Source organism: Suricata suricatta, chromosome 13 (assembly GCF_006229205.1).
Source record: "Suricata suricatta isolate VVHF042 chromosome 13, meerkat_22Aug2017_6uvM2_HiC, whole genome shotgun sequence".
In the NCBI taxonomy this organism is placed as follows: Eukaryota; Metazoa; Chordata; class Mammalia; order Carnivora; family Herpestidae; genus Suricata; species Suricata suricatta.
In genome coordinates this window covers 67,198,491-67,216,573 of record NC_043712.1, presented here as the reverse complement: position 1 = coordinate 67,216,573, position 18,083 = coordinate 67,198,491, and the positions used below count along the sequence as shown (strand labels likewise).

At 37.6% G+C, this 18,083-nt stretch overlaps 1 protein-coding gene across 2 annotated transcripts in view; it reads right to left on the bottom strand.

Moving 5' to 3' along the window:
- Window positions 1-559: 559 nt before the first annotated feature.
- Window positions 560-18,083, bottom strand: part of UBQLN1 (ubiquilin 1) — a 39,697-nt gene continuing 22,173 nt past the window's right edge. The window contains exons 4-11 of one of the 2 annotated variants that reach the window (XM_029920058.1): window positions 15,451-15,713; window positions 14,826-14,984; window positions 14,409-14,643; window positions 9,034-9,176; window positions 5,895-5,978; window positions 4,548-4,663; window positions 4,179-4,347; window positions 560-2,992 (exon numbers count right to left, since the gene is read on the bottom strand). In XM_029920058.1, the coding sequence (XP_029775918.1) occupies window positions 2,840-2,992; window positions 4,179-4,347; window positions 4,548-4,663; window positions 5,895-5,978; window positions 9,034-9,176; window positions 14,409-14,643; window positions 14,826-14,984; window positions 15,451-15,713 (1,322 nt within the window). In that variant the 3' untranslated portion in view covers window positions 560-2,839. The remainder of the gene's footprint in view (window positions 2,993-4,178; window positions 4,348-4,547; window positions 4,664-5,894; window positions 5,979-9,033; window positions 9,177-14,408; window positions 14,644-14,825; window positions 14,985-15,450; window positions 15,714-18,083) is intronic. The other variant, XM_029920059.1, reaches the window with a different exon arrangement.

Here is an 18,083-nt window from a genome sequence, read left to right as displayed (position 1 = left end):
GCACCACGTTCAATACCAGACAAGTGCAGGTTTGCTAAGGACAGCTTCCCCAAGGTGTGTTCAGCGAGGATGGAAGACGACAGCAAAAGCCTGGATTAGACAGCTTTAAACAAGTTTCTTTAACGCGGGGCTGCCTGGTGATGTCAACCTGCTGAACGTTCATCTCTAAGAGAAAAGGCAGAGTAGGCAGCATTTCCCTGCCCTAACCACACAATCGTGTGTTTTGTGCAAGCACAGACACACAGCCCACCTTAGCTTGTGTTACTAATGTTAGTGACATTTTCATCCATCTTATTTTGTTGTAATTTGCCTACTGATTTAACATAGTAATAATGTCTCCCCAAAGAGAAGACTCCTTTCATTAGTACATTTAGGCAGAGTCTGCCACTCCAGTTCCGAACACAGAGAGGCCAGCTGTCACTCATCTGACTGCTCAATATTCACCACACTTTGTTTAGGGTATCACAATCTTCCACTTGCGAAATAAAATTCTGAAATGTTACTTTCACCACTCCATTCTTTATTCAATTTGCAATTAATAACCAATATGAGAACAATGTAAGCCTATGGTATTTTAAGTGTTTTTAATGCTTTTGAGAATTTTAAATATTTTGAATTCTAAAAACATATTTAGATCTAAGACAAACATATTAGAACCAAACAACAAAACAGTCCCATCGCAGCCGATGTAAGGTCCTCGAGAGATCACCCAGCCCGGTGTGAACAGGCCTCACCAGCGCTTTTACAGCAAAGAAATCATGATGTCTCTACCCAAAGTCAAATAACCAGTTAGATACCAAAAACAACTAGCAGAGCCCAGGTCACCTGATGTCCAGTTGGTTACCTTTTTAACACACACTACAGTGTATACTCATTGTTTTAATTGGGGAAAACTTAAAAACAGATAAAGAATGATTTAAGTGTGATAAAATCTGGGGTAAATCAACTTCGATAGTCTTGAAGACATCTTTTTCTATCTACAAAAGAGGCAAGACAAACCAAGTGTAAAAGCTAGAGATTTATTGTTATTTTGTGATTAATAAATTGTCAAATTGGTTATGACACTACCCCACACTGTATACCACCATTCGCCAGTACAAAAGTTTCTTGACCAGACTGAGGCATAAGGCAGAGAGAGCAAAGACACGTGAATATCGTCCTTAACAACCTCCTCTAGTCCTGCCTCTCCCCTGACCGTCATTCATGTTTTCCTCCTGGGAAAGTGTCAGAACAATGCATGGGCTGGTGGGCAACCTGGCCTCTTGACCTTTTTTAATAGCAAGCAACTTACAGAAGTAATGGAATTCAACTTGTATTTCCCTTGATTTATTGGTCTGAACTCATTTTAGGTTACTTCAACATTTTAATTTCCTGTAACTGTACATGAGAGAATATAACGACCTAAGAGAATACTGAACCAGAGTCAGCCAAATATATTACTGACCCCAAAGTTATGTTTTAATTGGTCCTAAAGGAATGTACCACACCCCAACAGTTTGAGAGTTAGGCAAACAGAACTTCTCTGGGGAGGGAAGAAAAAGGCTGTAGAACAGCCCAATGTACTCAACATTGTTAAAACGGCTCTTTGTTTTTTCACCTCTGAATGATACCTCTTTACTACACTATATGCACAGAAATCCTAACAGAATCTTGGTTGCCAGTACTATTTAGGCTGGCCTGATCCAGGAGAGACCCCCACCCCCCCCACCCCCAGCTCCCCTTCTCTGAGGCTCTGAAAAGCACAATATTTAACTATTTCTTAATAGAACTACCAAAACACTTCAGAAACAAGTGGCTCACAAATCATTTTAAATCCATGTATTGCCTGTGCATGAGAAAACCAATAAACCCAAAAGATAGTTCTATTTTTAAATGGCAATTAAAAATAACTGAAACATCAAGACACTTTCAGTGAAAGCAACATTTCAATTACAAATTGTAATGCCTGTTAAACTACCTATGGGAGAAGCTGAAGAATCCTCTGCAGATGCACTTCCGGGCTGTGTACTACACTGCCCCTTCCGTCTGCGCAAAGATGAAGGTAATTTACAGTCCATCTGTGAATGCTGACACAATGTTACATTAGGTTGTCTGTACAATTAAATGTCCTTAGAGAGATAACCAGAATCAGCTCCTATTATATTTTCAACAAACCTAACTGGCACTTTTGCTGAGAGATGTTTACCAAAGATGCTGTAAGATTCTACACAATTAGGAAATACTCGGCTTTAAAGTATTTCCTTATCTTCACTTTTTTGACTACAGATGCTTTTGCTCAGATAATCTATTGCAGTATGTTTCTAGAAATGCAATCCCAAATGTGCATATATTGTATACAAATAAAGCAAAGACTGTCAGTAGTATAAATCTTACAGCATTTTGTTGCAAAACTACATGCCAAAGTCACAATAAGCAATACTGTACCACAAATTATAGAGCGCAAATGATTTGCTTCTTTTTAATGCTTTTATTCTACATAAATTACTACCATAGGCTAACGTTTAAATGTAAATAAACTGGACAGATGCAGGACAAAAATCTTTCACCCAACTATAAAAGGTGATTTTTTTTTAAAAATTACAATAAATGCAGAGTGTTTGATGCATGCAGTAGCCTTAAATGAAAAAGCATTGATTCCCACCGTTTAAAAAAAAAAAAAAAAAGAAACAAAAAACAGAGAAACCCACACATCTTACTGCACTCCACCTTAAAATGCATCATATTGGGTTTGTTTATAGCACAGAATTCCAAGAGTCAAAATGAAATAAAGCGGGTATTTTAAAGATTTAAGAGCCGTTATCAAAAATAAATTACATTTTCTCAAGATACAGAAATGCTGCTATGATGGCTGGGAGCCCAGTAACCTTTCAATAGCGGCATTGATATCACCTCCTGTTGCTATTAGCGCTTGCAAGTTTGCTTCGCGGTTCAAAAATCCCATTGCACTGAGCTGTTCCAGTTGTTGCTGAAATCTGACTTCTGGATTCTGTAGCTGTTAAAGGGAATGGGGAAAAAAATAAGCAAAACTCCAAGGAAAATCAGTCTGTGTCACACCTAAATAAACTCTAAATTTTGAATTGCTCTTTTACAACATGTGCTGCTCTACTCAGCTTTAAGAGCACTGACTGGTTCTCTTGAAACATGGTCAACCTATTTAGTGATTTTATTTTGTAGTTATTGCCAGTGTCCTCACGTACAAAATTCTAAAGTTCGAATGTGGCTTAGAATGTCTACCCGAAGCCTGCACTGGCCAGTCACGTGTCCAGGACAGCTCGAGGTCCAGGTCCACAGAATATACAAACCAGCTGCATCAAATCTTTTTTTCAGAAATGAAGACAAAAATACATAAATGATCAATCAAACCTGGCTGCTGTGATAACTAACGGGGAGGCCTGTAGACTGTTCAACTTCCATAACAATTCTGTCTAATACCTAAAATCTTTTTTTCCTAGTAATTCTATGAACATTACACTGAGCCAGAAGCGATGTATTAGGAATACAAATACAAATACTTACATAAGACAAAAGCCTGCCCTGTTTATTTAAAAGGCTTAAAACCAGAAAGCATGCTATACTGCTGTCATGCAGAACTATGGGCGCAATCTACTGTAAGTGGTTTGAACTGGCTATCATCTTTGTACAACAGCAGATGCTTAGTGAACCTAGTAAGTGTTTCTAGATGGAAGGCATTGTTAGAAGTCTGCCTTTTTAAGCCGTATTTGTGAGGTTTACATATGTAACACAAGTTTCCAAAGGAGGTGGTAGTGGGTAAGGGGAGATGGAATTTTTCTTTAGCTCAAAATACAAGGCCTAGACAGAACTGTAATTACAGTTGGTTCAGGAGGTATTTGGGATAATCAAGTTTCTATTCCTGACAAACTTTTACAAAATACAACATATTTCAGGTAATTTCCAAAGAGGGATTCTAAAAAATGCATTTTTAAAGGAAACTTCCAAATAGGGCAAAGTTGTAGCATTTCTTCCCTACAACGGTAACATTCTGTTCAGTGTCTAATAGTACACCACAGTTAATTTTTGTAACACCTGTTTTATAAGACTGCGCTTTTCATGACATTCTAAACCCTGAAACACTGTCTCTTTCTTTTTTTGTTGTTGTTTGCAGAAATCTCTAAATTTCCAACCAGGAATACAAAATGTGAGCAGAAAAGAATCTTTACCTGAGGATTTACTCCAGCGAGAGCCTGGAGCATTTGCTGGATGAACTGCTGGTGTCCAGGTTCGGTGGCTCCTGTCGTGGGACTTGGGTTGTCACCAGGCGTAGAGCTAGACCCGCTGCTTCCTGAGGAGCCTCCAGTGCCTCCTAAAGCCCCCAGGCCAGGAGTAAACCTAGAGAAGCACAAATTGGTCAGAAACTCTAAGCTCCCGCGATAGCCCAGACCAGGTCAGCTGGTGGTAAGCTGTTATCTTCTTAAAATTCCACCTTGAAAACAATCCCAACAAAAACAGGCACAATGATACTTAAGTATGAAATGCTCAGAGAGAAGAAATAACCACTAGGCACTTTCAAAAATCATTCTCAAGCCTACCCTGGGATGAGGCCGGGGGCTTCCGTTGCTAATGTCTGTAAACCCTGCTGAATCTGTAACAAGGCCTGCATCGCTCTAGGATTTGACATTGCCGATAATGTATCAGGATTCTGCATCTAGGAAGAAAGAAAACAGGTGGTTAACAAAGGAATTAATAACAGCGAAGGTAAAACTTAAATGTTTCTTTGCTGTGTTTCTGGAGAAACTTTAAAACCTTACTCCCAGACACTGGTAATCCAGAATTTCTTTCCCCAAATAAACACAAGCACTGCCTCCTTGACACCAAAACTAGAATGCAAATCATTAACTGACCTCCTCCCAAGTCCATCATGAAAGCTATTTTTCATAATGAAAGACAATCAGGAGCTACTCTCTGGAAGCCACAACAGTTCCCCTTCTCCAAGAGAAGATACCAGTGTTATTTCTAAGAGACAACTTCCAACTGCACAATTTATTTAACGTGGTAATATGGTGAAAGCCACATACTCCTCCTGACCATGCTGTTATCTGTTGCCGATGTAAGAGTTTTACATTTAGATACACTCTAAAACAATAGTTCCAGATTTGAAGTTAATATGTGTGTCCTGAGTTCAGTTTCACTACTTCCAAATATACACCACCTGACTGACCAAAAAAGACAGGCTAACATTAACATCATTACAATAGTTCAAGGACAATAACTGACCTTGGGGAATGGCTTACAGGCCGGAGAACCTTTGTGTAATATTTAAAAGCCCTAGAACTACCAGTTTCAAAACACCAAGACTGACTTCTCTTTTGTCTTTTTAAATAATAAAGTAACATTCCAATCTCAAATATGTTTTTATAATAAAACCTTCCTTATAGGACAACACTGCCAATTTTAATCTTGCTAATTCCGAGTTTGAGGAAATGAGATCTACCCCTCAAAGAGACATTCCATTAATTTGTAGGAATTAAAATATTACAAAGAAACCAAACCTGTAAAATAGGATAGGGTAGCGCTCCTTCCCATTACTCGAGATTAGTTAAACCATAAAGCATAACATGACACAATGAAGCACTTCAAAGTTAGTAAAGTGAAAGGAAATGGTTTATGATATTAACGAAGCATTCAAAATCCTAAATCCTCAAAAGCAAAAACAAAATGGTCCTTTCCTCAGAATTTATGTTTAAGAAATATAAGCAAAAGGTCAGCAATGAAATGGGGCTCAGTTAAGATCAAGCTGAATTCTCTGTGAATTGACAGCATTATCGAGCTAACTTCTATGTTTTGCTATCAGCCAGAGAAGAGCAAGGAAAATGTTTATCATCAAACTTTTTCACGCAAATCATTACCAAAGATAGCTGGCATCTTTTCTTACTCACTTGTTGGAGGAAAGTTGGGAGCTGTTGTCTCATTTGTTCTTGAAGCTGAGGATTTCCAGCAAATAGGGGATTATTCAGCATCATCTATGGGGCAAGTGTTCAAACAATTTTAACTGGAAATATCTGAAACAAGTAATGTACCTTGTTTAATAGTCTATCTTCCCCCAAGTGCCTAATCTGGCATTTACAGGGAGGAAGGTAGAACATGAATAAAAAAGGAGAAGGGAAGAGACTGTCCACAAGAGGGATCTCCAGGGAAAAAAACAAAATAAAAACAAAACGAGGCATCTTCTCTCTCAATGAGAATGGTGATTATGATAATGACATGCAATATCCTAAAAAATAAAGACAATCATTTTCTTAGGATTTTCCTTGAGCAAAGGCGAATATGTGCCCTTAAAAGAAAAATGGGGTAACTGGCATTCAGGAGGACACATTTCTACTACACTGACAGAATAAACATAAGCATCAATACATGAAACGATACATGGCTTGCTTAGACACCTCAACACACACGTGCTGCACCGAGAACAACCCAGATCTGGAACCACTGAATCTACCTGCCTACTGCAAGACAGCTAGTATTAGGTCCAGAAAAATAACACTGCAGAAGAGCAACAAACTTGCCAGAGAAATGGAGCTGCTAGGTGAAAATCAGCCCAGGACTAGCACCAACAGATCTCTGGGGAAGTATTAAAATGCATTAAGACCGGAAAGATGTAAATCCGTTTGAGAACACCAAGATTAGCCTCTGAATTTCACCTCACTACCACCAGAGATGAGAAAAGTGGCATGCCTCCTCATTCAAATAGGTGTTAGGAATTAAAGTCAGGGTCAATATTAACATTAATACCTGAAAATAAGATTACAACACACAATCAGCATAACCAGAAACTAATTCTCATAGCTCTGAAAAGACAGAAGTTTTATCGCTTTCCCTACATGGAATGAAAAATCAACTAACAATGATTTACTAATCACCTATTAACCAGTCCAAAGTCTGGAGGGTAAAGTAAAGTGATCCTTGCCCTCAAGTAGTTAACCATATTTGAGAGCAATTAATTACATGTACATACTGGAAGTAGAAAGAATTCCACTTTCTCTCCTTTGCCTATTATTACAAAGTGGATTATTTAATTTCAACAAAATAACTAAAGCAGGAAAAAGTCAGTGTTTTATGGATATGTAGTATTCATTTCAAAGTGACCAATAAATTCAGTTTATGATTAAATAAAATAATACCTACTTGAGATCAACAAACCTGTTTCTTTACTGGCTCCAGTAAAATATTTTTTATTATGAACAGATTAATCATGTTATCACATTTATCTTTCAGGATTCAGGTCATTTAAGAAAGCTTGTCATCTTAAACGGAATCATTCATTCTCAGAAAAATCATCTCTCGGTTTATTAGGATATTTCTCCTAACTTATCTGACTATACAACAATACAGTTTTTATACTCAAGACTTTTTTGAATATCTAAAAATCAAATTCAGAATAAACTACAAACTTTAAATTTGCTGATAACCAGAGTACATTGTAAATGTTTCTAAACTGTCTACAATAAAAGACATCCATATCTAGCCATCTTTGTTAATATTTTGCTTTAAAGTTGAAAAAACAATATATAAAAGTGCTCAGGTGACTCTCTAATGTTGTTAGGTCTATTAAATGGCTGAGAATGTGCTTACTAAAGTCAAAAACTTTAAACAAGATACACATTCAATGCCAATTAGTCAAATAGACATTTAAAAACATACACAATCACTCAACATATATATTTTCCACACTTATTTATTTAAACATTTTTATTTTTAATTTAAATATGTTTAATTAGTGACTTTCCCAAAGCCTTTGTATCTAAAGATATTGAATACAGACAACCGTAAAAAAAAGTTAACCAAACAGTAAAAGGAAAGCAATGATTGAGAAATAATATTGTGTCCAAAACTCCATCTGTTTAAAATCCTAGAGACTTGGGACATATATGACAAGAAATCACCACCACCACAATCATCAAGAAGCATTCCACACTTATTTTAAACAAAAGTGCTATGATCACAGTAAGTTACACCATTTAATACTAATAACTCAGAATACTTCTACAAATTCACCTAACAACTTGTTCTTTATTTCCAATTCCACAAATATTAAGAGGGCAAAAATTATTGCTGAGAATTTTAAGTCAAAGCTATCTGCCATATGCCTGAAATCCATATAGTTCTAGATTTTAGAAAACAAAAACCATATCACTTGACATAATGAAGAAAGTGATTAACTTTAAAAGCTTTTAGAATTTTGCAAATGGGAATACACTGTGAACGGAAAATCTTTGAAATCCCTATCTACACAGTAAATATGAACTATAGATGATCGAGGTATTTAACAATTCTCCAAGGGTTTTTAATCCCAATGGTTCTTAACACATCAGAATCGCCCAGGAACTCTGAGGATAGGGGAAAAGCAATCTGACTACCTCAGGATGGAGCGTGGTTTTTCGTTGTTGTTGTTATTTAAAGCTCCCAAAGCGATCCTAAATGTTCAGCCAAGGTAGAGATCCATTAATTCCCTTGGTTATGGTCTCTTCAAAACGAGTTAGAAAATTGATAAATTAATAAAAGACCATTATGCTAACTTTGGGGGTGGAGATCTATAATGGAAAGAATAAGAACACTGTTCCTGCAAATCTCTGCCTGTAAAATAAACAATTTCAGGCTATTTTATAATTGCTACTTTGAATCGATTACTCAAAACCTATGTGATCTAATAAACAAAAGTATTCTAAGAAATGTATTAACACTTCTTAATCACTTTCAAGACCTACATTTCACTAAAGAATACATCTTCCATATGGGTGAACAATCCAAAACTTTTGTATTCATCTCCTAAATCAATTTAGGTAGATACAAAGTAAACCCACATTTCTTTCTAGCCAATAAATAGCAGAGATGAAGCTGTCGAGTTATATATGAGGAATTAATTGACAGCAAAAGTAATAAACCATCTGAAATACTGGAGATGCAGCTTACCTACTTTTCTACAGGTAACACAACACAAATGTATCAAAATCACAATTATTTGATTAGGCAATTTCAATTCACACTGCCCAGTCCTCTTGAATACAATTACAAACTCACCTGCGCAGCAAGGTCAGGGTTCTGGCTTAGGGACTGCATCATGCTTCTCATGTAGGGGGCAGACAGCATGTTCTGCATAAGCTGTGGGTTTTCAGTTATCTGCTGCAGTAAGCTCTGCATTCCTGGTGTATTGAACATACTAGCTAGAAGTTTGTTAAAAAAAAAAAAAAAAGAAAGAAAGAAAAAGATATTGTATTAAGGAAAAGATAAGTAAACTAAAGTGAAAGTTTTAAAATATATACTGTGCATAATTTTAGGAACTACAAATGAGCATACATATTACTAATCAACTGAACTAAAAAAGAATTTTAAAACTAAGATTTCCAAAACCACGTTTTCTTTACTAGTAAAGGAAGGCTAGGATTTTTTTTTTTTAATTTTGAGAGAGTGTGCACGAGTGGGGCAGGGGCAGAGGAGGACAGAGAGAATCCCAAGTGGGCTTCATGCTCAGCAAGGAACCCAATGTGGGACTCAATCTCACAACCGTGATATCATGACATGAGCAAAATCAAGAGCAGAAGCCACCCCGGTGCCTTATGATTTTAAACATCTGGTTATATTTACAATAAAATCACATCTAATGGAAAGGCTACATTCTAAAATTAATTTAAGAGGCAAAAATTAGATATGGCCAAAATTACTACTGGAATTAGAGTGAATAAGTCTGGGCCAACATTTCCAAACTTTCTTTGAAAGTTTCTTTGAGCTTTCTTTGAAAACATGTTAATGTTATCAAATCTGGATATATGTCTAACATATATCCAGAGATTTCCACTTGCTGACTAGATAGACTCAAATATACAGTAAAACCTCAGATTGCTAGTAGCTGGCTCTGAGAGTACTCTGCGAGATGAGCAAACATTTCTAGTAAATTTTAATGTGACACACAGTAATGTCCTGCAATACAAGTAGCACGTGACGCCAAATGTCACATGATCCCATCTGAGCCAATGGTTGTCTCTCTCGCTGCAGGATTTGTGGGTGATTGTCTCCCATGCTTGAATGCTTAGTCTCAGGCCATGGTGTTTGGGAGAAATCAATGATTTTTCAGAACACTGGAAAGTGCCCACAACTGGCACTGGTGTGTTTTTTTCACTTCAAAACACCTACAGACAGTAGTCCTTTGCCTTTCCATACAAGAATAAGCTTAGAAATGCTTTGCTTCATTCTAGATCAGGCTGCCTACAGATATAGACACTTTCCTCTGCTGCCTTATTGCCAGTGTACTAAACACAGTGAATTACAAAAGCTTATTAATACTGTACTATTGTCAACATCCATGCAAGCATACACAATGGCCCCCATGCAGAAAATGGTTGGAAAGAAAGGCGGTAATAAGATGATTACAGTGGAAGAAGGAAATCACTGAGAAGTACAAATGAGGTATGCAGGTGGCTGAAATTCCAAGATTTTATAAGAAGTCTACATCTGCATCTTGTCTACAAAAGAGGAGAAAATAAGAATCCCTTACTTCAAATGAGACTAGGGAGATACATAAAATGAGGGAAACAGTGCAAAATTTTGTAGAGAAGCACCACCCAGGAGCACCTGGGTGGTTCAATCAGTTAAGCGTCCAACTTCAGCTCAGGTCATGATCTTGCAGTTCGTGGGTTCGAGCCGTGTTGGGCTGTGCTGACAGCTCTGAGCCTGGAGCCTGCTTCCAATTCTGTTTCTCTGTGTCTCTGTCTCTCTCTCTCATGGCCCCTCCTCTACTCACGCTCTCACTCAAAAGTAAACAAACATTAAAAAGAAAAAGCACCACCCAAATAAGGCTGTAGCAGTGAGAGCGATAAAATCTGTTTAACAAACAATGCAATGTCACATTTCTACAAAATCTTCAAAAGGAGGCAAAAGCAATATCATTTGGTATCATTTGATAGGTTCCTGGTTAAAGTTGCATGAAAAGAAAAAGATTCCACTGAGCCAATAGCAGTGATTCTGTTAGTGACAGTGAAAGTCATTCTACACAACAACCCTTACACCAGCCACGGACGTTTTCAAAGGTAAGTACAGGTTAATTTGTTTTTCTCTATATTTTGTATTTTGTTTATTATATTATGATGTATTACAGCATTGTAATCATTTTTATATGAATATTTTTGCATTGTAGAATGAATCATCTGAGCTTCCATCATTTTTTATGGGGGAATTCGCTTTGATATACAAGTGCTTTGGTTATAAGCACGTTTCCAGAATGAATTATGATAGCAAACCAAGGTTTTACTGTATTCCCAAACGTATTATATGCAAACTTAACTCATTAGCTTTTTCATTTTCCCTTCTGTTCTCATTCCATTCAGTGTAATTTTATCAGGCTTAAAACATTTGACAGTTCCTGTTTAACTTTCTAGTTTACTATTATTCTGCAGGGGGTGGGGGGCTGGTCATAATTCTTTTTTTCCTATTTTCTCATGTTGTTTCAGTTAGGTAGGTTATTTTCCATATCCTGGATCTAAGAGTATCCACTTGTCAACGCAAGTGTTGACAAATAAAGCCTACAGAGCAAATATGACCCATGATCTGTTTTTGTACAACCCATAAGCTAAAGATGGTTTTTACATTTTTTTTAACATTTAAAAAATGTTTTTTGAGAGAGAGAGAGAGAGAGAGAGAGAGAGACACTGAGGAGGGGGTGAGGCAGATAGAGGAGGACAGAGGATCCAAAGAAGGCTCTGGACTGACAGTAGTGAGCCCGATACGGTGCTCAAACTTATGAACCATGAGACCATGACCTGTGTTGAAGCTGGATGCTCAACCGAGTCACCCAGGTGCCCTAGGTTTTTACATTTTCAAATGGTTAAAGAAAAAACGATTTTGTGAAACATGAAAACTATACGCAATTCAAACTTCAGCACCCATCCCCATTTTCTTGGAACACAATCACGCTCACTCGTTTACAGCCTGTGCTGCTTGTGCACTACAGACGCGGAGCTGAGCAGGTCCGACAGGCTGTGTGTGCACCCGCGCTGCTCCAGACTGCTGCTCGGTGCACCATGGACCACTGCGATTCAGTTAGTCCTCGCGCCACACCTATTACTATACCATGCTGTTATTCTATTTCTAACTACCAGTATACACCAATCACATAAAAAGAAGAAAAAGGGAGAGTTGGACTACAAATATTATGCTTCTAAGGCACAATGGAGCATGAATTATTTTGTCAAATGAGATGGCAAAACACTATTTTTATGTGCTGACATGAAAATACAATATACTCTAACATTGCTAAACTAAGTACTAATCCCAGTACTCCCAAGTCAGAGGCAAGCAACAGTCAGAAAAACACAAAATTTAAAATGCAGCCCTCTCATCATAGCCAGATTTCTTTATACAAAGTTAAAAAAATGAAAATAAGGCTACAACCAAAGTTTCCAAATGGCTTATTTGTTAGCCAAACAAAAAAAGCAGTGTATTAGTGGTGATTAACTGGCAATGCTTACTGAAATTTTGATTGCAGCAGCCAAATAGATGTATCCAGGAAAAATGAACTTGTTTATATCTATTAGCGTTTCAAGGAGAACAGTTTCTCAAGAGTTAAGGACGCAGGGCTCAGCATCAATATTCAGTTAAAAAACAGTATGAATTAGGGGTGCCCGGGTGGCTTAGTCGGTTGAGTGTCCAACACTTGATTTTGGCTCAGGTCGTGATCCTGGGGCGGTGGGATTGGCCCCGAGTCTGGTTCTGTGCTGGACATGAAGCCTGCTTGGGATTCCTTCCGGCGGCACCCCCACTCTCTCCCCTTCTGCACCCTACCCTGCCCAAACACATGCACACTCTCTCTCAAAAAACAAAACAAAACAAAAACCTTAAGAGAAAAAAAAACAGAGTCAAGAAAATACTAATTTACTACAACCTGAAATAGAATCAACTAAGATGTGTACATCTGATGATAAAAACACATGAAGGACTGAAAGGATTAGACAGATACAAAAAGCTTATAAAAATAAAAGTTATTTAGAAACTACGGTTATTCGTGGTCTTACTCATCAGCAGGTACTCTGGAAAGCATTTTAAACGATCATGTTATTCAAGCAGTAGGAGTATACATGGCGAGCACCATTTCACTCCTGTGAACTGTGCCGTAGTCAATTCCATTAATTTTTATCAGAAATATCCTGTCTTGCCCAACCACAGAGCAGCAGTTTGATGGCTTGGCAGAGGTAAAGTTTTTGTTTTTTAAGAGGTAAAGTTCTACTGAAAAAAAAATTTTTTTTTTAGCTCAAGCTAAGATTGAAATTCTTCTGAACCAATTAATAACCTCTATTACCAAACACTGAATGACTTGGGGAATTACCTTTTGCTAGAGATTTGGTAATGTTTCCCAGTGAATCCAACCCAAAATTACAAGGCAAACAGCAAGCAAACATGTGAAACTCCTACTGTGGTAAAGTCATTCTGACAATAATAGAAGTTGATGAAATGACAAGCAATGCTTTATACATTCTCTTGCTGCCCGAAGTTAAAACAAGATCTCCATTCCCACTAATTTGCAGTAGATGTTTTTAGTTCACTCTACTATTCTCACAGCATTTTTTGGACCTGAGGACAAGTGTAAGGAGAATCTCCACATTTCAAAATTCATTTAACCGGATGATTAAGGTCCTACCACCCAACCTTCAATTGGAAGTGACTGATCTGCAGTGATATGTTGAAAGGGAAGAAGAATCTAAGAGAATCCTATAAATGCTTCCAACTGATGACTCAGATATTAAAACCATATACATCTGGAATGAGTACATATTTAAGTAGAATCTCATTTACATATCACATTATTGATAGAATAATACACAATTTGATTTTGACAACAGGAAACATTCAACATCAAGTGAGCAAAATGTCATCCCTAAAAAAGAATTCCATTCCTATCATTAGTAAACACATATGAAAAAAGTATTACACTCAATTATTATTATGTTTATATTATTGTAAAGTGTTTTCTCTCGTAATTTAATATTCTCAACTTTTTTCTTGGCCTGCAAGGCCTAAAGAATTACCTAGCCCTATGCAGGAAAAATGTGCTGACTCCTGCTCCAAGATTTCCTCACCTTCTAGAGTAAGTGTTGAAATCAGAGGACTACCCACTTCTCCCAAAACCATCTTATGAGGATACAAAAACACACAACTGCCTCTGGAAATCTTCAATAATCCTTTCCACTATAACACACACAAGTGATTACATATTTAAAGCTTTCTTTTAAAAGCTTGCAACACGAAAAGTTAATTCATAAAAGCTACCTGTCTCTCTCACACTCACTCACACACACACACACACACACACTCACACACACGAATGCACAGAGTAACAGTGTTAAGAAATGTTTTCATTATTCACGCAAGCGAAAACAAAGGAAAAAAGTGAGAGTTGCTGAGCCTACCTCCTACTCCAGGCCCCAAATTTGGTGCAGCTGAACTTTGCCCAGTAGTGCCCCCGGCAGCACTGCCCCCAGTGCCCCCCACAGTGCTGCTGCTGCCACTGGAAGCTGATGAACTCTGGGAAGCCTGCGGAGCCCATGGATTGGGTAATGGATCTCTATTTTCTGTACGAGAAGGCTGGCTACCTTCACCTGAGGATGTATTGCTCACTAGGGAAGCAAATGGATTACCACCAAACTGTAAATAAAAAAAAAAAAACACAAAAAAATCATGAAGAATAAGGTTTTGTTTTAAATAACAGATATGGAACTCCTTTTTATGAAAATCGTATTCCCCATATAAAAGTACCCTTCAATCACACACATACTTGTGTTAAAACAGGACCACCCCCCGCCAAGTCTTGTGGCCAGTGCGGTCACCTGTTCTTGTGCGGCACTCAGCATTGGTTCCTGAATATCCGTGTACATGCGCCGTAAAGCATTGTATCCCCCTGGGATGCTTTCTAGGTTACTCAAGGCTCGGTCCTGGTTTCTCATCATTTCCTGCATCATGGCTGGATTCCTGGCGAGTTCCAATGTCTAAGAAAAAGATATCCATATAAACAGGCACCTAAATACATGTGAATTAATTTAGCTATTAGCTACCACAGCTGATTTTACAAATTTCCTAATTCCATAAATTAGCAGTTTTCAGTATTTAAATCAGAAAATTATTTTCAATAATTCCTATTTCATCTCAAGGTAACATTCAAATAACATCAAGAAAGAAGCATACTATTATTAAATGAATGCCTATCTCCTGAACTGGATTTTTTTTTTCTTAAATCTGCAAAATAACTATTTACAGTGGTCTTTAAAATATAGCAGAAAAGGCAAAGTTCAAACAGTCCAAATTAGTGCATGGTTGGGTTTTCCTGAACAAGTATTGGGATTTCTTTTTGCAACTTAGTCACTTACAAAAGGCAAGCTCCTTAAGCATAAAAAATTAAATAAGAACCAAGTACATGATTTTTTATTTAATGAACTGAAATAACTTTACACATACTTGTCTCATAATATCTGGATTATTCAGCATATGACTAATTTCTGGATTTCTCTGAATCAACTGCTGCATTTGAGGATTGGCCATAATTAACTGCCTCATCAAGTCAGGATTTGACAGCATGCTCTGGACAAAGGGATTCTCCATAATCTGGACCATCATTTCAGGATTGGACATAAGTTGCCGCTGCATCTGGCTTTGTAGTTCAGAGAAGTTAGTGGTATTCAGACCCAAGCTACTCAGACCTGCAAGCCCTCCAAGGCCACCTAAGATAAAAGGAAAAAGACACATAAGTGAAACTCAGAAATGTTATGATTAGCATGATGGTGTTAAAATATGAAAATGCAAAACTACTGACTTACTGACTTAATAGTCCATAACAGAAAATTGTTTTAAGGCAAAGAGAATTCCTATTACTTTCATAAATACATGTTTGATTTATGTAATTAAAATTAGCCAGAAATTCATTCACTTTGATGTTTAAGTTGAAATGATAAGACTAAAATATGAATTTCCTTGTGGTATTATCATAGTATGTTTTTGGTTTTTGTCCCAGATTTTTGCCACAGAGATCCTAAAAGCCTTAGAATTTCTAGAGTGAAGGGGACAGTCTTGTTATATAAGCCCCTTTAGATCACACAGCATTTATGCTAACCAATTACTTAAGGTGGGGCACTTAGCCTCAGAATGGCTGAGACCCAATGACAGAAGAGTTGATACCTCCAGACCCAAGCACCAACCTCCAGGAAGGAGAGGAAAAAGGGCTAGATGAGATCCAGACAACTTTCCGTGTCAGCGAACACTTCTCTCAGTGCTATCAGGGTGATAGGACCAGATCTCCTCCACTCTGCCACAACCCCATAGTTTGCCCTATGCTTCTCTTCCATTTGTTCATTTCTGAAGTGCATCCTTTATAATAAACTAGTAAACATAAGTAGTGTCTTCTTGAGTTTTGGGAGCCATTCTAACATTATCAAACCTGGAAGGGAACTGTGAGAATCCCCAATTTATAGCCTGCAGGTCAGACCAACAGGTGGTCCAAACCTAGACTGGTATCTGAAGCATAGGCAGTCCTGAACTGAGTCCTTTAAACCTGTGGGATCTGACATTAACTCCAAGTAATTACTGTCAGAACTGAACTAGTAGATACCCAGATGGTATTGGGAGAATTGGCTGGTATCAGAGAAACACCCTAGAATATGCCCACTCAAAGAAGAGATGAAAAATATATACTGGCTTAGACTTCTAAATGATCTCTTTCCAGAAAACTGGTTTAAGTTTAACAAGTAAAATTCACCTATAAACTCTGGTTAGAAGAGAGTTGCTTGCCAATCAAGGAGAGAAAAGGCCAGGACATACAATGGAAACAGATGTCTCTTTAGAAGAATTAAGACATGGAGACACCTAACAGATCCAAGAAGATGACTGAGTGCTGTTGGGGGAAAAATAGAGCACAGCAAACTTAGTGTAAGGAAAATACAGACAAAAAACCCAGAAAATGCCTCTTCCAAAGAGAGCTGAAAAGGGTGGTGGTGGCACCCTGCAACGTTTATATCCAGGACAGAGCTTCATGAGAATAGGCACCAAAAAGAAAAGCTGACCTACTTGATATAGGCTACATGGAATAACTGATGAAGAAAAGCAACCAAGAGAGGAGGTGGGAGGAATGAGCCTGGGAATGAAGGAAATGGGGAGACATACGGCCTTAAATTAACTAAAATCCGGTATGGGCTTCAATTTCTTTAAAATGCCTTTAAAATGAGGAAAGAGGGGAGAAATTTACTTCAACAATACCTTTCATGACTCTGAACATGAAATTATTTCATCCTAATCTCTCTAGATTGTTCATGTCAATAATTCTGCCATCTAAAACATACCAAAAGAAACACATTCAACCTATGTTGAATTTTAAAAACAAGAGCAGGAAAAATGTAAAAGTTAAAAAAAAAAAAAAGAAAAGAAAAGAAAGGCAAATGTGAATCCCTGCCACGCCCTAAAATGCTTCCCGCATAGTTGGCAAAGAATTAAATTATTAAAAAACTTTTTCTGGAAGGAAGAAAAGCTATAATCCTTGACAGGTAAAAGCAACTTATTTTTTTTAATGTCATTTCAAAGTACTACCCTATTATCATACAAATTAAGAACTAAAAGAAGGAGCGAGCCATATATCTATCAAGTTCAATGTCTAGTTTAATGTTTGTTAGTTTCGTTAATACTTGCTTTCCCCCAAAAAAAACCTTCCACAGAAACTTAGTATAAAGCTAAAGTAAGAAAATGGTTTTGGGGGCACCTGGGTGGCTCAGCCGGTTAAGCAACTGACTACTGATTTTGGCTCAGGTCATGACCTCACGACTCAGGAGACTGAATCCCATGTTAGGCTCTGCGCTGATAGCAGTGGAGCCCACTTGGGATTCTCTTTCTCCCTCTCTCTCTGCCCCTCACCCTACTTGTGTGCTCTCTCTAAATAAATTAGTAAGTATTTACTTATTAGTATTTACTGAGCTGGGTGGCTTAGTTGGTTAAGCATCTGCCTTCAGCTCAGGTCATGATCTCACACTTCCTGGGTTCAAGCCCTGCATCAGGCTCTTTGCTTTCTGTGCAGAGCCTACATTGCATCTTTTGTCTCTCCTCTCTCT